This window comes from Semicossyphus pulcher, unplaced genomic scaffold (assembly GCF_022749685.1).
Source record: "Semicossyphus pulcher isolate SPU_LCO1_2020_fin unplaced genomic scaffold, fSemPul1.0.p SCAF_8, whole genome shotgun sequence".
In the NCBI taxonomy this organism is placed as follows: Eukaryota; Metazoa; Chordata; class Actinopteri; order Labriformes; family Labridae; genus Semicossyphus; species Semicossyphus pulcher.
The window spans coordinates 1,416,335-1,436,319 of NW_027211759.1; the positions used below are offsets into that span (position 1 = coordinate 1,416,335).

The 19,985-nt window shown below is 40.2% G+C and overlaps 4 protein-coding genes across 5 annotated transcripts; 3 read left to right on the plus strand and 1 right to left on the minus strand.

Annotated features, from left to right (window-relative positions):
* Positions 1 to 1,289: 1,289 nt before the first annotated feature.
* On the plus strand, positions 1,290 to 7,043 carry actr6 (actin related protein 6). The gene is made up of 11 exons (XM_069686675.1): positions 1,290 to 1,490; positions 1,756 to 1,873; positions 1,948 to 2,016; positions 2,148 to 2,271; positions 2,640 to 2,775; positions 2,864 to 2,920; positions 3,055 to 3,153; positions 4,118 to 4,196; positions 4,298 to 4,469; positions 5,839 to 5,977; positions 6,719 to 7,043. The coding sequence occupies exons 1-11, from the start codon at positions 1,423 to 1,425 to the stop codon at positions 6,846 to 6,848; spliced, it is 1,191 nt and encodes a 396-aa protein (XP_069542776.1). The 5' UTR covers positions 1,290 to 1,422; the 3' UTR covers positions 6,849 to 7,043.
* A 991-nt stretch (positions 7,044 to 8,034) lies between these two features.
* Positions 8,035 to 11,668, plus strand: sycp3 (synaptonemal complex protein 3). Its single transcript, XM_069686968.1, has 8 exons — positions 8,035 to 8,182; positions 8,279 to 8,360; positions 8,455 to 8,489; positions 9,133 to 9,250; positions 9,465 to 9,564; positions 9,835 to 9,933; positions 10,465 to 10,569; positions 11,615 to 11,668. The coding sequence occupies exons 1-8, from the start codon at positions 8,035 to 8,037 to the stop codon at positions 11,666 to 11,668; spliced, it is 741 nt and encodes a 246-aa protein (XP_069543069.1).
* Positions 11,669 to 12,673: 1,005 nt separating this feature from the next.
* On the plus strand, positions 12,674 to 17,748 carry LOC138612898 (uncharacterized). The gene is made up of 11 exons (XM_069686410.1): positions 12,674 to 12,745; positions 13,117 to 13,342; positions 14,234 to 14,291; positions 14,386 to 14,836; positions 14,969 to 15,060; positions 15,919 to 16,020; positions 16,144 to 16,219; positions 16,396 to 16,487; positions 16,605 to 16,723; positions 16,838 to 16,937; positions 17,406 to 17,748. The coding sequence occupies exons 2-11, from the start codon at positions 13,209 to 13,211 to the stop codon at positions 17,475 to 17,477; spliced, it is 1,296 nt and encodes a 431-aa protein (XP_069542511.1). The 5' UTR covers positions 12,674 to 12,745; positions 13,117 to 13,208; the 3' UTR covers positions 17,478 to 17,748.
* On the minus strand, positions 17,302 to 19,933 carry lyrm5b (LYR motif containing 5b). 2 transcript variants are annotated; one of them, XM_069686412.1, is made up of 3 exons: positions 19,678 to 19,933; positions 18,791 to 18,847; positions 17,302 to 18,065 (listed from the first exon to the last, which is right to left on the minus strand). In XM_069686412.1, exons 2-3 carry the CDS (start codon positions 18,833 to 18,835, stop codon positions 17,859 to 17,861), a joined length of 252 nt encoding a protein of 83 aa, XP_069542513.1. In that variant the 5' UTR covers positions 18,836 to 18,847; positions 19,678 to 19,933; the 3' UTR covers positions 17,302 to 17,858. The 2 variants fall into 2 exon arrangements, with proteins under 2 accessions (XP_069542513.1, XP_069542512.1); XM_069686411.1 differs by having other exon boundaries at positions 18,791 to 18,904.
* Between the last annotated feature and the right edge of the window lie 52 nt (positions 19,934 to 19,985).

Here is a 19,985-nt window from a genome sequence, read left to right on the forward strand (position 1 = left end):
GCTTCATCACAGAAGAGGGAGCGAGAAAAACTATAACAACTTTTCCTGTGTAACATAATGTACAGTATGCACTGTGAATACACATACACAGAACTGTCATGTAAGTGTAGTGCATGGCACTACACAAAGTAAACAGTTTACAGCGCTGAACATTAGAGTATGCATAGAACACATACATGTTTTACCTGTACATACTGGTGACGGATCTCCTTCACTCTGTTGCTGTTCCCTTCAGATGACACACTGTACAATTGTTTCATGTCTAAATGTAAAATGTAAAAAGTGACAAGTTCTTGTCCCGCTGCGAGCTTCATGTATGACACAATGACAGTAGTGCAGTGCAGATTGTTTAGTGCTGAATCACTGTCCATTATACACACCTGTTCTCCCGACGAAATGTTTGAATAATTGAATTTACAGTGGCTCTCCCAACATTTGGCTGCACCCTTCGACCAGCCTCAGCCATTGTGAGGCCATGACTGACAACATGATCCACAATTGTAGCCCTGATTTCATCAGGAATCCGCCTACTTGGCCTCTTCTTCCTCTTCCCCTGTTTTGTCCCCTTCCCCTTCCTCCCCGCATCCTCACCCCTCGTCCACGAGGCTGACCTTTCATTTCTGTTTCAGTATTGTAGAAATGGTACACACTATGTCCTGCTTGGTTCATATATGCTTGTAAAGTGGGGATTCATGGGATTCAGCTCTGAGTGACTGTGGAGAAGGGGCTTATCATTGGTTGCAGCTAATGCTTCACACAGCCCTTCTCATCAGTGAAAGCTGAGGTTCACCTGAGAGAAATTGTTCAATTCAGGAGACATTTTCAGGGAAAAAAAGATTAAAAAATGTATAAAATTAGCTTGACAGATTTTGACAACTAGTTCAACATTTTTGTGTGTAATGACTCAAGCAATGAAATGAAGACTATTAGTTTTATGGGGAATGACTATTCAGCATTCACAAGTATATTTCATTTTAACCGACATGACATAAGCAAATGATAATGTTATAAAACAGCAGAGAGTTCTAAGAAATCAATTGATGCCTGTCCAAAAGCATTTGCAGCTTTAATATACTCACGTTTTGATTTCTGTTCAACGGAATCAAAGTAGTCAATGGTTCCTGTTTGCCCCCGAACATGTCTCTGAAAGGACCCAAAACCTCATATCTTATTGGCTATACGAACCGCCAATGATCATGAAGACTAGTAAGGGAGAAGATCTGATTGGCTACCTGGGAGCGTCAAGTCTGCCGGAAACAGAAGAGAAGAAGAAACTGATTGGCGGAACGAGTAAAAGAAGAATTCATGGCGGAGCTTTGTGTTATCATAAGTCTAGAAATGTGCTCTGGGTTTTTTTAATCGTGGAATATTATTGAATTTGTATATATATTACACTTTTATGTGTTCAGTACAGGCTCTAAAATGGCCACGTTAGTTCTGGACAACGGGGCCTATACTGCGAAGATAGGATACAGTCAGGAGAAAGTCAGGTAAGGTGACTAATGTTAGTAAGATAGGTGATTTTACAGCTAATAGTGTAAATATACTAACAACGGTATTTCTCTGGTATTTACATTAAGTACATAACGTTTACGTTACGCATTGCCCTCTGTGAAAGCACCGTTCCGTCCTCTCGTATAGACCGTATAGAACTAAATTCAGAAGCAGATCTGAATATTCGGGGCTGAAACTGAAATTCGGAAGTTTATTCATAAAAAAAGTGAGTGTGACCGTCTCACTCTGTTCCTCTCTCAGTGTCATCCCAAACTGTCAGTTTCGCTCCAAGACGTCCAGATTAAAAACCTTCACAGCCAATCAGCTCGATGAGATCAAAGATCCGTCAGGTCTCTTCTACATCCTGCCCTTCCAGAAGGTGAGAGAGTTGAACACGTGGAGGCTGCAGCTTTATGAAGGACTAGTTTTTAATGGTTTTGTCTTATTCTTCAGGGTTATCTGGTCAACTGGGACGTCCAGAGGAAAGTGTGGGATCATCTGTTTGGAAAGGAGATGTTTAAGGTTTAAGAATGATGGATTTTTGTCCTTTTCTTTTCTCTTTTATGTTTTTGGACAAATGGGAGATATTTGTAATCATATTTTATGCTAACTGAATCTGTGTGTGTGTGTGTGTGTGTGTGTTCTTGGTGCAGGTGGACTTTGCAGACACTAGCGTCATCATCACCGAGCCGTACTTTAACTTCTCCTCCATCCAGGAGTCCATGAATGAGATCCTGTTTGAGGAGTACCAGTTCCAGTCGGCTCTCAGGATAAACTGTGAGTCAAGTGTAGAGCGTGACAGCACTTCCTGCTCAGGTTAAACACAGCAGTAAGATTTCACTCATATGTTCCAAAATAATCTGCTACTACAGTTCAGACAGTCAAAGCCAGAAAAGAGTCAGGAAACATCTTCTAGCTCATCCTGGGGTCCCAAGGTGTTCCCAGAGAGTTCTGGGTCAACTCAGGGTCGTGCCTGAAAATCTCAAAAGGAAGCTGCCCCGGAGGATCATGATCAGATGTTGATCCGTCTTCTCTGGCTGCTTTTGACATGAAGATGCAGGAGATTTACTTAGAGTAAAAATATCAGGAATAGGAGATGCTTCACTCATTTCTATTCGTCTGTTTGTGGTGAATTGTTTCTGCAGCCGGTTCTCTCAGCGCTCATCACTTCTTCCACTCCAAACCCTCGGAGCTCTGCTGCTTGGTGGTCGACAGCGGATTCTCCTTCACCCACATCGCCCCCTACTGCCGCAGCAAGAAGATGAAGGACGGCATCCTCAGGTTGGAGGACTGCAACATAATGACATCCTAATTACAACAGTGAAAACAACATAAAGCTGATGACCTATCTGTTTCTTTTATCTCACAGGGTCAATGTAGGCGGGAAGCTGTTGACCAATCACCTGAAGGAGATCATTTCATATAGGTGAGTTCTCCTCACTCATCGTGGCCGTTTTGTTGTTTGATTGTTTGAGTCTTTGGGTCTCAGGTGGAAGGAAGTAAAGGTTCTTTTTTTTATCAAGACTAAGTGAAACTAAATAATGTGTCTGTTCCTTTCAGGCAGCTTCACGTCATGGATGAAACTCATGTAATTAACCAAGTGAAAGAAGACGTCTGCTACGTGTCCCAGGAGTTTTACAAGGACATGGAGATCGCACAGTGAGCAAACAGATTTGAGGTTGAGGGGAAACAGCTTGCCTGGCAACATGCTAGCTGTTAAAAGTAACAACATCCACCTGCCAGGATCTCTAAAGCTCAGAGATTACTATGTTATATATCATTAGTTTAATCTGTACAAAACCCAAAGTATAAAGTGAAGTACATTTTTTTATAAAGCTGAAAATCTCTAATTTGCATTGGAAGAATTTAAAATGACAAATTGGTTATTTCTAGCAGACTTATATCGAGTGATTTTAATTCTTATTTTACAGCAAAGTCTCATCTAACTCTTGGAGAGAATGCAAATGAGCATGTTTCCCCATAAAGTTGACCTATCAGTTTAAACTGGAGTGTGCCATTTGATTGAAAGAAACATTTTCAGTCTTACCTCAACTTATTAACTTAAAGGGTCGTAGGTGTAAAATGTTAGCAAGGTCTCCAGTAGATGTGTTCATGCTGCAGCAGTGAAACAGGCTGTAATGGCTGCAACATAATCCTTGATGGGTCAAAGGTCGTCCGCTAAAAGTTCTTGTTGTTTCCACTGACAGGCTCAGATTGTTATTCTAAGTGTGTGACAACATGACAGAAAGGATCCCTACAGAGATAGACCTTTTTGTTACAGAGGAAGATGATTGTTTTAACCACACACAGACGTTACATCGCTCTTTGCACACACACCAGACTCAATTCAGAAAAACAGGGATTTAAGCTCTCAGGACACAGGAGCTGCTGACCTGTTCCTGCCTCAATTGCTTTGTTTCTTGTTGTTATTTAGGCCCCAAAATGTGTAAAAAATAAAAATAAAAAAACAAAGGGCCCTGGTTTGCCAGTTATCCACCTAGACATGCAAACCTCTGCTGCTTTCTCTTCATACTGCAGTTACCGACTGTCTGTCTTAAGGTGTTTTATCAGGAAGCTCCTCATAAGATGAATGATGTTTCTTATGCGTGTGCTCTGTTGTCAGGATGAAGGGGGAGGAAAACTCTGTGATGAGGGATTATGTTCTTCCTGATTTCAGCTCCATCAAAAAAGGCTTCTGCAAGGTGAGAAAACATTTTTATTATAAGTTGTTATTTCTGAGTGACATTTCTGAGTAAACGTGCTGTCATCAATGTTCCTCTTCTTTGGTCTTTTCATACTCCAGCCTCGAGAGGAGATGGTCTTCAGTGGAAAGTACAAAACAGGAGAGCAGATCTTGAGGTTGGCCAACGAGCGCTTCGCTGTTCCTGAGATGCTCTTCCACCCGTCAGACATCGGCATCCAGGAGATGGGCATCCCCGAGGCCATCGTGCACTCCATCCAGTCCCTGCCAGAAGGTCAGACCACATACTAACACTGGTCCTCATGTCTGAAGAGTGATGCAGACTTCCAGCATCATTCACTGCTTGTGCTCTTGTTGCAAAATATTAAAACACTTCAAGGTCCAACACGTGTTTATCAAGCTGTTGGGTAAGGAGTTTTGGCTGGATCGATTTTCTGTTGATGCTTTTTTCACCTGTGATAAGCACAGAAGAGAACTTCAAGAAAACGTATTTGCCAGTAAATTCTCAGATATGAGCTGGGAGCCTGAGCTGCAGAGAGTACAGGCCTATAATAGCGACAGGCTCTATTTGTAATTCACTCATTGGAAAAGTATATTTGGTCATATTTGAGTATGAAGCCTCCTTGTTTTCTGATCCACTCCATTTTACTATGTTTTTGCTGTTAATACAAACTTCATGTATCTGTTTCAAACTGAAAGCCTTTCAGCATGTCCGTGGACACAAGCCTTTCATTTCTTTACAAGCTTTTATTAGTGACAACAGTCTCAATATAGCAATTCGAATGTATGTGCTGCCACCTTGTGGCTCTTGTGCGTAACTACAAAATTCAGTTTGTCTGAGACATCAATAAACCTGCATTCACTATAATAAGAAGATAACACTTTGGATAAAACCGGAAGAACTAAGTGTTATTATATTGTTGAATAAAAGACATGTCATTGTGCATTATGCTTATTTGCAGCACATTACATAACAGACAGCAGACAGTGCTCCACCCTTGTTTTATTCCCAGTCTTGTATTTGACATCCAGCTTATATTTAAGAAAATAAACCATATAAACCCAAAAGACCCATTCAGACCCATAAATCTGTAAACAGATAAATGTGCTTTATTGATCCAAAGCTGTTTGTTTGATTTACAGCTGCAGGTTTTGCAGGCATTGCACAAGAACACATAATACACATATCATAACTACTAGAATAGACTAAAGATATAACTAAACACAAGATATAAACATTCTGAAAGTGAGGCAGATAGAAGTTTGCAGAAAGTGCTATGAAGAGTTATGATGGTTTTTATGTGTATTTACATGATTGTACTTACCAATATACATGTTTCTAAAATTATTCTAATGAGTGTTTTTCTCTTTATTATCTTGAGACGATCAAACACTGGCCTGCATCTCTTAATCGCTTTTGTTTTCTGAGCTAATCTTTTTATCCTTATTATTCATAAAGACTAAAAATCTTCAGCACTTCAGTTTGAAAATAAATACAAACATTGGTGTTCGAGTTACAGCTAATGAATGAACTGTATGTCTACATGCAGATTACATGTTCACTTCTAAGTTTACATTAAATGTAACACACACGTCTGTATGTGTGAGTGTGAGAAGCCTCTAACTGTGTTTTCTTCCTTCAGACATGCAGCCTCACGTCTACCAGAACATCGTCCTGACCGGAGGAAACACTTTGTTTCCCGGCTTTAGAGAGCGACTGGAGGCGGAGCTACGATCACTCGCCCCCGCACACCTCCCTGTGTCAGTGCTGCTGCCTCCAAAGTAAGATTCATGTTGATTTATGTTTGTTTTTTTAGTGGTGATAGCACAGATCGCCGCTCCAGGTGTTTGGGAGTACTACTGCAGCAATCTTAGACCCCCTGCAGTCCAGCATGTGGGTCAGGATTTCAATCTGTGGAGACCAGAGAATATTTCAACTCAACCAACAATGTGTTCCAAGAAACCAGGCAGACAAACAACATTAAAACCATGAATCAGATGCATGTTCCAAATAATAAATATGGTTATAATTTCCTTATTGATATAATTAAAGCATGATACAGACTGAGCTGCTAAAGTACATCCATCTGAACTGAAAATCCAGACCGATGCAGCAGATATCTCCTGTTAACCTTTTATATTGTCCATAACTGCAGATTCTTACAGACATGCAACAGTCCTGCTCTAGTTGTACTGCAGTTTGTAGTACTGTCTGTGAAAAGGTTTCTAAATAAGACTCCTCTTTCACTGGTACTAATGTATACACGTTTGTTTGTTTTTTAACCTTTATTTAACCAGGAAGTCCCTTTAGATAAAATCTCTTCTCCGAGGGAGACCTGGCCAAGACAGCATACCAGTTCCAGTTCCAGTAAAGATAAAACAATAACAAACAGGAAATAAAATAATCAAATACACAAGGAAAAGACTAAGACCAGCTCAAATGAAGCAGTTACATTTTAACTATGTACAGTTGCATGTTATTTTTTATTATTTATTAATTGTGTTAACCGTCTTGTCCTGCAGTCCCATCTCATATTCATGGGAAGGAGGGAAGCTGCTGGCTCACAGTCCAGACTATGACGAGATCGTGGTGACTCGAGAGGACTACGAAGAGAACGGACACTGTATCTGTGAAGAAAAGTTTGATATCTGACTGAACTGAAACTCACAGCTGCAGATTTTTCTGCATCATCATGAACTTTAAAAAAAATCAGATTAGTCATGAAAACCCACAACTTTTGGTGTCTCAATCCTGATTCACTTCCAGGACAGACAGGAAGTAAAATGAGAAATAAAGTTTTTTCTACAACAGTTTAACTTTTTTCCAGTGAATTATGTTTTCATAAATGTGTATGTGTTGATTGTTTTTCAGAGCTGATAAAAGGTGTTGGAGTCAGAAGATATTGTGGCCTAACAACGCTTCCTTTATTGTTTCCTTGCTGAATTCTGAAATCATGTTTTGTTAAAACTTCTGGCAATTCATGACAAGAAAATCTTTTCACTTTTTTTCAATTGATATTTTAATGCTCATAAAACAGGTTAACATCGGCCACATGCCACTTTCATGGTTCAAGCTTCTCAGATGTGAGGGTTTGTTAAGATGTCACTTTCAGCTCTGGGTCTTTTCTATGGCATTTCTCAGTATTTTCATAATTTTGGGTTAGGGTTACCCTTAAAACCAAAGAGTGAATTAAATAGTGGAGAAAATAATCAGCTGGTTATTCCATAATGAAAATAATTATAATTTGCAGTCCTATACAAAATATTTGAAAATGAATTCCACCTCAACCAACTATAGCAGCAAATCCTACTTTTACATTGATGCTAATAATGAACAGTCCAAACCTCAACCACAGAGGACATTTTCCTATCTTCATTTTCCCGATTTTACCCACATAATTTTACAAAATTACAATTGCCAAGTGTGGCCATTTATTTGTGATAAAGTGTTTTTACTGTTCGTAAACTGTTCTTTACTTCAGTGATTGATTTAAATATTTCCTGACTTAAAAAAACTCTGGTCCTTTAAACTGCAGCCTCATTCTGGTTGTGGCGGGAATCGAGGCGGGTAATTCAAGAGGCTAGTCTACCCAGTTAGCTTAACTTGATTTAGTGTTTGTCAAAACTAGTGAAGTAAAGCCCCTGAAGAAAGTACCGCTGCAGTTACACGCCAATATACAGGTCCGGTTTTATTCGAGAATTAACCTAAAGTGTGTTGTGTGAATTTGTTAATGACATTTTGTAAAATAGTAACAAATGCTTGGCTAGCGTTAGCCGTTAGCGGATTCAAGTTTGTGTTGTCTGCTAGGTTGATAAGGTGGGTAGTATTAACTAAATTTATGCCGACAGATACGGTTGGAAGAATGGCATCAGCAAAAAAACAAATGAAGAAAAAACATCCTGAGGAAAAATGTGATAAAGTGTTTGATTTTACTGAAGAGGAAGAAAAGAAAGAGCTGAGCGGTTCAGAGGATGAAGCTAGAGGAGGTACGTGAAGCTAACTTTAGCATTAGCTGGTGTTCTCCTGTGACACCTGTCCAGTGATTAAAAATGACATCTTTGAATTTTTCTGACTGATTAAAGATGAAACTCCAATTGTGGACAAGCTGGCCAAAAAGAGACCTGCAGCTGACTTTGAAGAGGAAGGGGCGGCATGTGCTGTCGGGTATTCCATTTTAATAATATGTTATTACATACATTATTGTTGGCTGGATTCGTTATCCTGTTTATGGTTGTAATGTGTCTCTGTACACTTCCAGAAATGAGGTTCAGTCCATGTTGGAGAGATTCGGAGGTAAGCAGCTTTGTGCAGGTGTGTTTCTTTTGAGCCTCATTGTAGCATTAGGCCTGGGTATGAGGTCCAAATATGTTACTGAAAGTCAAGCTTGGTTTACTTTTTGTCTTGTTTACTCCCTCTTTGAGCAGGTTTTTACTGATGTTAACCACAGTTTTAATCTATGAAATAATCTTTATATGCACTTCAAAGATATATATAATAATAACATACAAATGTAGATTATCATATTAATAGTTATATAATAAAAGATAAAAGTAGAAGCAGATTTTATAGCAAGTAAATATTTTCTGTACGTCTGTACAAATGCAGAAAGATAATACAACAGAAATACGATAAATTGCTTCTTAAAATATATTAAATATTAAAGTAAATAATGTCTTTAAAGTAAATAATGTCTATAAACCTGTTTTATCTAAAGCTCCTTTGTTGGACTTGTTGTGTTTAAAGAATATTAACTCTGACAGTGAACTGAAGTGAGCAGGTGTGCAATAACACGTTAAATTAGAAAATGCTTGTTATTAAATATAGGAAATGGTACTGTTTTGTATCAGAATATATACTCATCTGTATTAAACAATGTGAGTATATGGAGCTGTTAGTTTAACATGAATGCATACAGTGCTGTTTTATTTGCTTCCAGCTGATATTAGTAAGGTGATGCAGGCCAAGAAGAAACGTCTGGAGTCGCTGACGAAGAACTACATGAAGGGAAGCCAACACAAACTGGAGCAGCTGTGGAATACCTATCACAACCAGAGGTTTGATTTTCTACTTCCTTTCCCCTGAGGAAAACCAGAACACACTGAGAAAACCCACTTAAACTGTTGTCATCTGTTTGAAACAAAGTCACTGCAGCGGGTTAAGAGGGGAGGGCAACATAACACTGTTGACCATGTTTCCAAAACTTTTCCACAGATCAGTAATGGAAATAGTACTGCTATGTTTGAAACGTGTGTGTTTGTGTGTGTGCAGGCAGCAGATGACTCAGCAGTATTCTCAGCAGGTGTCCTCCGCGCTGCAACAGTGGGAGACTGAAGCCCAGCGAGCTGAGGAGCAGGAAGAGAAGCTCAATGTTTGTTCACTTCCTTTTTTTTGTATGAGAGAGCCACAGGTTCGATGCTCTGTGCAAAGAGAAAATCCTCTCGGATCCTTTTAATGTGAAATCTTAACCCGTTAAAACACCAAATGTAGGTATAAGTGTGTGTGATTTTATTCTGGATTTTCTAACCTGAAAATGTGACTCATGTAAATCATGAAAGAGGATTTACTGGCTTTTATAAATTGACAAATCTGAATAGCAAGAGAGCGTGCACGTTATCACCTGTGTTCCTTCTCTCTGTAGAATCTGTTCAGACAGCAGCAGAAGATCCTGCAGCAGGCCCGAGTTGTGCAAAACCAGAAGCTGAAGACTGTCAGACAGCTGTATGAGCAGTTTGTTAAGGTCAGGCCTTTAAAACCTGTTTTCATACATTAGGTCACAAACTGCTGACACCTGCTGTAACAAATGGAGGCTTTCAGTAAATAATTCCTCTTAGGCATCCAAAAATCGTCACTTCAGAAGCATGTCTTTTAAAGTTTAGGTGGTGTTTCGTAACTAGGGTCATACTGTAATACTTACCAAGGTCCCTAGAGTAATGTCTATTTTTACGGACGCCCAGGTAGCTTACCTGGTAGAGCATGTACCATTTAACACTTAAACTTTATCGCAGCGGCCTGGGTTTGCTACCAACCCTGGGCCCTCTGCTGCTTGTCATCCCCTCTCTCCCACCTGACTCTCCCAGCTGTCTAATATTCGTTAAAGCAAAATTCCCGAAAGCAGAATCTTTTTAAAAAAGTTAAATAATTTTTTTCTTCATATTTCAAATGCACTTATACAAGTGGGGACAAAAGACAGTTGGTATTTAGATCTGAAGTTAGGAAAGTCCTGTAATGGAGATAATTGAAACCAAAGCCCATTCTGTATTTCCTCCAGAACATGGATGACATGGAGAAGAGCCACAATGCTTTCCTGCAGGGGGCGCAACAAGAGCTAAAGAAAGAAATGGCAACACTGCAGAAGAAGATCCTCATGGACACAGTGAGTGCAGATAGGAAATACTTGATATTCACCTGTACGTATGTCATTTAGCAGTGCACGCTTTGTGATAATATAAAAACAAAAAAAACTATACTTTGTATTATACGTATAATACAAAGTATTATACATGGGTGCTGGCAGCAGAGGGGAAGAAACTGTTCCTGTGTCGGGAGGTTTTGGTCCTCATGGAGCGCAGCCTCTTGCCAGAGGGGAGGGTCTCAAAGAGACTGTGTCTGGGGTGAGAGAGGTCAGCCTCGATCTTACCTGCACGCCTCAGGGTCCTGGAGGTGTACAGGTCCTCAAGAGATGGCAGATTGCAGCCAATCACCCTCTCTGCAGAGCGGATGATACGCTGCAGCCTGCCCTTGTCCCTGGCAGTGGCAGCAGCGTACCAGACGGTGATGGAGCAGGTGAGGATGGACTCAACGATGGCGGTGTAGAAGTGCACCATCATTGTCTTTGGCAGGTTGAACAACAATGCTATATATGCCATATGTGAAGGCTTTCATCAGTGGGCCATAGGCTCGATCTTCATTGTGTTACTTCATTTGGCGATAGATAGAGGAGACTTAACAGACATTTATTTAAAGATTAAATCTTTAACCTATAAAAAGGCTGACTTCCTCCTGAAACAAAATGATTGCAGTTTGATTAGGTTGAGGCACCAGAGGAAAAAGAGCGTGGTTTGTTCTAAAATATTTTTCAGTGGTATCAGAATAAACAATTGGAGCTATAATTGCGGGTCACCTGAAGGTTTAATCTCTGGGTTTAGGCAAAGATAAGGTAACTGAACAATTTTTAGAGACTGGTCGACGTTCATTCCCCCGCGAATACAGAAAAGCAGAATACATTTAGGCAGAATGAAACACCTCAGAGCATAATAAAACTTTCAAGCCAGAAAGCCTTAAAATGTAAATTAAAAGCAGAAAAATACATTATATATATGAAAATAAAACAGTAATACAGAAAAACAAGTTTATATATTTATTTATGTTGAACAGAATATGATGTCAAAGTTTATGATGTCACATACTTGTTTCCACAGCAACAGCAGGAGATGGCCACAGTCCGTAAGTCGCTGCAGTCCATGCTGTTCTAGCCGGCTGTCACCACGCGTGGAAGCGAGCTCCTACTTTAAGGATGCATTGTGGGTTGGAAAACATGTTTCACTAGTTGCAAGAGTGTAGCGTTGTCATGGTTACACACTGTTTTGTTTTTTACAATCGGCTTTGTTCTGTTATAGTCAGAGTTTGTAATTTCAGTAACATTTTTACAAGTTCATGAAATGCATTAACTTATTGTCTGTTCAATCCTTCATAGTTTTGTTTAAGTTAAATTCAGAGAGACAGCAGTTTATTTTTCACATGACCACTAGATTTGATTATTAGTTGCTGATTATTACTGCTTTTAAACAATATTTTAAAAAGTTAAATCAGAAACAAAGATATCTTTGTTAGACATTTCTGAATGAATTATTTGGTGTGCAGATGAGAAAAAGATGAGCTAAAGATCAAACTTTCCCCCCAGACATTTCTAAAACTGTGAAATCATCTCGACCATCTGTCAGAGAATAAATAAACGATGCTTTCTGTACATTTCAGTTTTGTCTTTCATTTTAAAATCTGCAGTCCGGTCAAATAGTTTAGTAACTCATTTTATATTAATGATTAATATTAAGTGTGTTGTCAGTTCAGGTCTGTTTTTAGAGCCAAGAAATTAAGAACAATCATAATGCATATTTGCATTATTTTAATACCTTTCTTTTAGGATGTAGGATCTAGATTTTCTTCTGCTTCTACCGCTTCAGTTTAAAAAACTTCACCTGGACAAACACAGGAAGGCTTTTTTTTATTATTATCCACAAGACACAATAGCTTTATCACTGACTGTTATAAAAGGGCAATTTATTTTCTCTAATAGTCCGTCTTTTAATCAGCTCACGTCTCTTGTCCACCCATAACACCGTTTTGTTTTACATTTATTGGGTGTTCTCACATTTAAAATAAAAACTAAAATTGAAACCTACAAATATAAATAACAGAATTTTCGGTACTTTTTGCTACCGGAAGTTGTCGCTCTTGTTTTGAAGTCAACTTCCTGTTCAGAAACCGGGGCGACTAACGTTGCTTCTACAGCAGATCTGTTCTCAAACTGACAAAGGGACTGCAAAATTGAGGTAAAGTTAACAGATATCTCGTTTATATACCCGTTAACATCGGTAGCAGTATTGTTTAATTGACGTTTAAACCGAAAACCTCCGTGTTTATCTGTAGCTACTTTCGTTACCTCTCTATGCTAACTCAGCTAACAAATTAATGCTACTGTGTTTGTTTTTACAAATTTCCTGGTAACAACAAATATGATTTTAGTTTGGTAGTTGTTTAACTTTCTCTGTTTAGCTCCTCATTTGGTTAATGTCTTTTTTATTATTACAAGTTAATGAAAAAAATCGAAATACAAGTTTTATCTTGGGGTAGATTGGATTAAAATGTGCTATTTCGCTAATTATTCACCGCGGCTTATTATCGGCAATCCATTCTTTCTCAGGTGGACTGTCCTCTGCATCTGGATAATATGAGTCTGGATCTGAGCTGATTACAGAGTGGGGATCCGGGTGTGTAACAGTACAGGAGGAGGTCATGGATGAGTCGTTTGCAGGAAGCTCCTGCTCGCCTGAGCCGGACAGTCCAGGACTTCTGAACCGAGGCTACGTCTTTGACCCTGCTGACGCCATCTACCAAGATCTGTCCGTCATGGTCCCAGAGACACCAAGGTAACATGGCTGCTTGCGTGATATACATCTGTTCCTAAAAATATCCGTATGTAAATATGCATATTAGTATTAAATTCAATGCAGAGAACATAATTACTCTAATCTGTTTTTAAGGAGTATGAGAGCACAAGGTCTTGATCTTTTTAATGTGACGTTTTAAACGTGCCAATAAATGCAACTAAAGGTGGAAATATTTTTTGTAAAGTGGACGGCAGAGCCAAGCTGGGCAAGGCTCTAATCTTTTGTTTTATTTCATTCAGAAAGTGAAAGTTGCCCTTTAAAACTGTACTTTCTTTTTTATGTCACCTCTGACCAGGACTCTCAACAAGTTAGAAAAGGAATTTCCCCAGTTTCAACAAGACAATATTAACAGGACACTTCCTCATTCAGACTTGACAGCAGATTTACAGACATACACAGTGCTCTGTGACATTTGAGAGGGTTGTATGGGAGCACATTTTTATTTTTTGATCTGATACAAATCTCCCCATGAACCAGTATTTCCTGTGTTTCGTGGTGTATTAAACAGAGTCTGTGCTTCTTAAGATAATTATTGAGATGATTCATTTATAACAGTGACCCTAGAAAGCAGTTACATCTCAGGGTGCACTTCAATGTCCCTCTCTGCATGTCTAAATTCAAGTCGGGCTTTTGACATGTTGAGAGAGATACAGAAATGTTACAGGTTTAATCGTTAAGATTTCCAAGTAAAAGCGTGTTAATCTAGACATGACACTGACATGTTAAAGAACCATCAGATTAAAAGTATAAGTGCATGTCTGAGAGGAGATGAACTTTTTAATAATATGTTAAAAATATTCTATTTGACTTGTATCAGTCAGAAGATTCTTGTTTTGTCTGAACAATCTGATGTATTAATGTTTGTTTCAGTCCACAGCTTGGCAAACGCAGGCGACGTGGTCGGATCGCAGAGGAACATTTCAGTCCTGTAAGTCACCGTGCTGCAGCACACAGCACTAACAGACTTATTCTCAGTGTTGTCAGATCCATCAGAGGGTGACGGCTGTGTCCTCTGTCCTCAGGTGGCCGTCAGCGACTCTCCAGAACTTTCCACTGTTGGTAAACAAGGTTTTTCACAAAGATCCAAACGCAGGCGGCTGGCGGCAGCGATGGGAGAGCAGAGTGTTGGTTTTGTTCCAGCTTCATCTCTGAGGGCTTTTCCTCTGAGCAGCTGGCTGGAGGCGCCGCTGTCCACATCCTCTGCCTCCTCCTCCTCCTCTTCTTCCTGCTCATCCTCATCTTCCTGCTCATCCTCCTCATCGTCCTCCACATCCTACCTCACACCAGCATCAGAGGAGGAGGTGGCCTTGACTGTGGCAGGCACCGCAGTAGAAGCCAGTACTGCCCCTCTCCGTGAGAGGATGATTCAAAGTGCAGCATCAGCGTCAGCAGCGACCGCCTCTGACTCTCTGTCCTTCCTCACTGCAGAGGAGAGGAGGTGGCTGAACAGCGAGCAGGGAAACACGTCAACAGGTGAGGAGACATTAGAGATATTTATTCACCTCTGTACTAAAATCTAAAATGTGTCAGTTCTTTACAAGATGTGATACAGATGTATATCATGTCATCTTGCTGCTGCTGATGTGTAACTTGTTTCTGCTGCAGCTCCGGAGGAGATCATCATCAGTGACGATGATGAGGCTGTGGTTCGCTCAGTGCAGGTGGAGGAAGATGAGGCGTTGGCCCGGAGCCTGCAGGTAGGATCCTTCACCTGCAGACACAAACTTACCTGTGCAGAGATTGAGAAATTCCAGGGATGCAAACTCCTTACCTTTCGGCGAAATTTGCCGTTTTGAGATCAAAACAGGTCACTTACGAGACTCGCGTAGATACGATGGGGGGGGTGTGGGGGTGGGAGCGTGTTGACTGGGTCAGATGCAGTATTGGTTTGGAGCACAGAACTGCCAGGACCATTTGAGGTGCTCATTGACATGCATGTGCACAAATCACGGTCACACACTCAGGAACACAGACAGATCGTATCTGTATTTATTCAGTAAGGAGACGCGCAGCGTGTGATGGACAGCAGCCTGAGAGAATGCTCGGCTCTGATTGGTTGTTGTGTTTCGGGAGTGTTGGATTCTTACAAATGCCATCAGGAGCAGGAGGAGGAGCCAGAGGAGCAGGATTTATTCACAGATTATCTCTCTCATGTACAACGGTTTGTTTAAAGTGACAGTTTGAGCAAATATGAGGAAAAGTTAGTTTTAATAATGTTACCTGCTGCAGCTTTAAACAAGTACTGTACAAGACCTGTACCCAGGGCCCCTTCCATAGTCCTGCTACACATAGCAGATTCACATAACACTACATACGCAGCGACATGGGACGGGTGTTCTTGCTGTCTTCTTGTTTTTGTCTTGCTGATGCATTCAGCTCCCACATCTATTCATTCCTTTTATGTGCTTTATGTTTTACCCCATGATTGCTGTTGGAATTAGTTTTCAGGCAGACGCAAACATAATATAATATATATATAATATATAAATCCATGCAATGTTCTCACCTTTTTTACCCCTGACCTGAAATACTTATAATAGTCTTTACTCACTCAGGCCCAGTTTGACCAGGAGGAGGAACACAGCAGACACCACCACCACCACCATCATCAACTTCTTCATCAGCAGCATTATCTTCATCAGCAGAGTCATCCCAGGGTGAGACTGACACTGTTCTACTTCACATTCAAATAAAACCAAGAGGAGAACCTTTGTTATTTCCTCTTTTGAACAGGAAGTGGTGTAATATATCGAAGTTAACCTCTGCACATTTCTCTGCAGTACTACCCGCACATGGAGTCGAGCTGGATGCCTCACCTGCTGGCTGCTGTCTCTCCTCTGGTCGGCTTTGAAGATGGTGAGATCAGAAAGATAGTTGGAGAGCAGAGAGCGATGTAAAGAGGAATCATGTTTAACAAAAAGGTCCATCTCTGTAGGGATCCTTTCTGTAATGCTGTCAAATGTTGAGGAATAAAAGTGTCATTAACAGAATAAGTCCAAGTGAAAGGTCTAACAGTTAAAGTGTTTCTGCAGATCTGATTGGTCAAAGAAGAAGACGTGGGCAGGGCAGGAGGAGGAACGGGCTGCCTGAGAATTCAGCAGACCATCAGGGAGATGACTACGAGGTGAGGAAGAGGAGAGATGTTCACTTTCAGCTCACTTTTCAAACACACAATAACCTTGTACAGTTGACTCAAATAAGATATTTAACTACCATGAAAGTAAATCTACTCGTGTTTCAGGCTCTTCTGTTGTTCGAGGAGCGTCAGGGTGCCGTCGTGTCCAAAAAGTTGAGTCGGAGGGAAATCCAGAGGTTTCCCACCAAAACCTTCCAGTCTGCCAGCAGCGCCGGGAACACTCAGTGAGTCCTCCAGCCGGTCTGACCTGGACCTGAACCAGGACCTTGACTTGGACCTAAGTGTGTGATGTCAGGATTTAATCTGTGTCTCTGTCTGCTCTGCTGATTGATTGACAGGTGTCAGATCTGTTTCTGTGACTACACTGATGGGGAGAAGCTGAGGATTCTGCCCTGCTTCCATGACTACCACGTGCCGTGTATTGACCGATGGTTGAAGGTAACGGCACACACACATTACGATTGTCAAACAGACGACCTGTGTAGTTGTTAAAGAGATTAAAAGGACTTCAAGAGGAAAATGGTACGTTGTGCCTGACAGGTTTTATTGGGCTGTATGAGTCGTAAAGGAAACATTCGGGGAAACTGATTCCTTCTCTTCATTGATGGGAGATTTCACTCTCATCTCTGTGCACTCAGCCAACAGCCCGCCTGGCTCTGACTTATGGTTCATTTCTTTCTCTGGATTGTTTTGGTAAACAAAAGTGAGAAAGCACCAAATAGATACAGAACAAAAGTACTTTGTCAGGGCCATCGTAGTTTGAAGTCTTTATTATTAATGTAATAACTTTACGTTGGGGACATCTGAGGACCGTCTGCGCTTCTTTCTGCTGTTTCATAGATTTAATTATTGACAGATGATGAAAACGTTTGTTATCTGCAGCCTGATTATGTTTCCTCCTGACAGGATAACACCACCTGTCCAATCTGCAGAGCAAACCTGGCTGACAGTGACTCCCTTGCTCCGCAACACCTCTGACCTCTGACCCCTCCAAACAGCGTTTCTCCTGTTTGTTAAAGGGAGCTGACGGGTTTGTGCTCTCGTCCGGCCAGTATTCCAGTTTGTCTGTTGTTTGTGTTTTATGAAAGACGACTCATCAGATCACAAATCGTCTTTTTTATACTTTTATTTAAATGTTTTTCTGTCAGTACTTCAGGTATAAACCTTTAAAGCTGCTGCTGTTTTTGTTTTATATTGAGGAGAAGTTCCAGTCTGCTGACAGTTTTCATTAAAAGATTTTTTCCTCTTACGTTTGTCTCGTGTTTTCAGCAGGACGAGTACCTCTCGTATTTGTGATAACGTGAACATGTTACAGTGGATGTGACTTTGTTCTCTCAGTCAGAGTCTCTGCAGAAGCTTTCACTCCTCGTAGTAGCGTTTCTTCATGGCTCTGTACTTCCTCAGGTAGTAAAGCGCCTCCAGCTCTCGGGACACGTACTCCCCCCGAGCGATCATCTCCTTGATCTTCTCGGGATCCTGCACAGACTTGTTTTTCGTGAACGCAGCTCTCAGACGGTCCCTGAAGTAGTCTCCACCTTTAGGATACTCTCGCCCGAGGTAGAGGAGCTGTGGAGGAGAACAAGAGGACACACGATAAGCAGCTTTTCACTTCTATTGCTGTTTCACAAATTTCGAGTTGGTTATATAAAATATGGTCATACATTTTACAGCAGCATTTTGCAATCAATATTTTTTGACATTTTTGGTCTATAAAGTGTCGATATAAAGAAAATGTGTTTTTTTCAGAATTTTCACACCTGAGACTGAAATTTAGTCAAAAATTTGGCAGTAATTTGTTTAAAACACTAAAGTGAGACAAAAACAAACCAAGTAATCGAGGCGGCAGTAGATCGGCAACTCTTGGGATTAGCAAAGTCACCAGACTCCATCGATTAAAACAGTAATTTTCCCTTACAGAACACAGGCTTTACTGGTCTATGTCATTGTGTTGAGTTCAAACTAATCATTTAAAACCATAATCAGACACTAACAAAAAACTAACCAATCGATGCTGCGGTGGACCAGTAACTCCTGTGTTCTGAGAGGTGAAATTACTGTTCTTATCAGTGGAGTCTGGTGTGTTTGAAAGGAGCGATGGAGCAGCTGTTTCTGGTTTTAAAAAATCATCTTCCTCTTTAAAAAAAGTCTCTCTTTTGGACTTTGATTGATTAAGGATTACATTCAAGCCCTAATGTACCCATTAATAATCTTATAAGGCGTTAAAAAGACTGAAAGACTGAACACCGGCTGCCTCTGCAAAAATGTTGTCTGCAATCAGAAATGACACTCACATTTTTATAGAGTCGGATCACTTCAGCCCTCAGAGGGTTCGCCATCGTCGCTCAGAGCTGAAACAGGAGTGACACTGAGATCAGATGGTGACAGTCGGTCAGGTGCAGCCGAGTCTGTAAGAGATTCATTAGTGCTGGAAAGCCATAAAAAAACATTTCAAACAAACTTAAATTAACTCCATGTTTTGATACTTTCTATTTATGCTACAACACATTTCAAAAGCTTCATATTTTTACTGCTACATTTATAAATCAGCTCTGGTTTCACATTTCAGATGATTGTTGAATACATTAGCTCAAAATGTGAGCTACAAATGCAGAATATTATAGATTTATTGGATAAACAGAATATAATATAGCTCCGATCAGCTGTACTTTAAAGTTATGTTAATACAATTTTAGTTTTCTGCAAATAAAGGCAAAATTATATGGACATTTATTTTACCTTCTGCCAATAAAGCAGAAATCTTTTTTACATTTATTCAGATTTTTTTCTACTACTCTTTAAAGTCTGAACTGAGTTCACAAATATACAAATAATTCCTCATTTGGCCCTAAACCCGTTATGTAATATGTAAAGATTCTCACGAGTGAAGTTTATAACGACACTTCACATTTAAAAGAAACAAGCGTAGTCTCAGTCTAAATAAGGAAGTGTATTTATGAAGTAATCTGAGCTTTGACACTGAATTTAAACGCTGAAAAGCACCTGTGCAAGCAAGAGGCTAACTAAGTTAGCATCTTGTAAACTAACAAACGTGACTGTTTACATTCCCATCAGACGGTAAAACGACCATAAATATTAAATCGAACATAAACACATACTTTACTTTCAGTGCATTATTAATAGTACATAGTTAATATTCAGTCTGAAGTGATCCTCTTACCTGTGTGATGACCTCCGCGCAGCAGCTGCTTGAACTTTCTCGGGCACAAAGTGCACTTTGAGAACTCGCTGAGTTAGCGAACTTAACGTCAACATTAGCTAACTCCAATCTGCAAAATAGCGAACTAATCCGTGTTGTCACCGTCACTTCAAGGCTGCGGTTTGTATGAAAGTCTGCACTCAGGTCAGTTTTATAATCATGCACGTTAAACTGATCACTTGAATGTTTGTAACGAGCTCAATGTGACAGCAGTGAAATACACAACCAAAACAGGAAGTAAATACGGGCATGCGCACACCTGCTTTAAA

Coding starts and splice junctions, on each gene's coding strand:
- actr6 (XM_069686675.1), top strand. CDS start 1,423: ATGGCCACGTTAGTTCTGGACAACGGGGCCTATACTGCGAAGATAGGA. Junction 2,272..2,639: donor GTCGGCTCTCAGGATAAACT/GTGAGTCAAGTG, acceptor TTGTTTCTGCAG/CCGGTTCTCTCAGCGCTCAT. Junction 4,470..5,838: donor CATCCAGTCCCTGCCAGAAG/GTCAGACCACAT, acceptor TTCTTCCTTCAG/ACATGCAGCCTCACGTCTAC.
- lyrm5b (XM_069686412.1), bottom strand. CDS start 18,835: ATGGCGAACCCTCTGAGGGCTGAAGTGATCCGACTCTATAAAAAT. Junction 18,066..18,790: donor TGATCCGACTCTATAAAAAT/GTGAGTGTCATT, acceptor TCTCCTCCACAG/CTCCTCTACCTCGGGCGAGA.
- LOC138612898 (XM_069686410.1), top strand. CDS start 13,209: ATGGATGAGTCGTTTGCAGGAAGCTCCTGCTCGCCTGAGCCGGACAGT. Junction 14,292..14,385: donor CAGAGGAACATTTCAGTCCT/GTAAGTCACCGT, acceptor CTCTGTCCTCAG/GTGGCCGTCAGCGACTCTCC. Junction 16,938..17,405: donor GTATTGACCGATGGTTGAAG/GTAACGGCACAC, acceptor TCCTCCTGACAG/GATAACACCACCTGTCCAAT.
- sycp3 (XM_069686968.1), top strand. CDS start 8,035: ATGCCGACAGATACGGTTGGAAGAATGGCATCAGCAAAAAAACAAATG. Junction 8,490..9,132: donor CATGTTGGAGAGATTCGGAG/GTAAGCAGCTTT, acceptor ATTTGCTTCCAG/CTGATATTAGTAAGGTGATG. Junction 9,934..10,464: donor TGTATGAGCAGTTTGTTAAG/GTCAGGCCTTTA, acceptor TATTTCCTCCAG/AACATGGATGACATGGAGAA.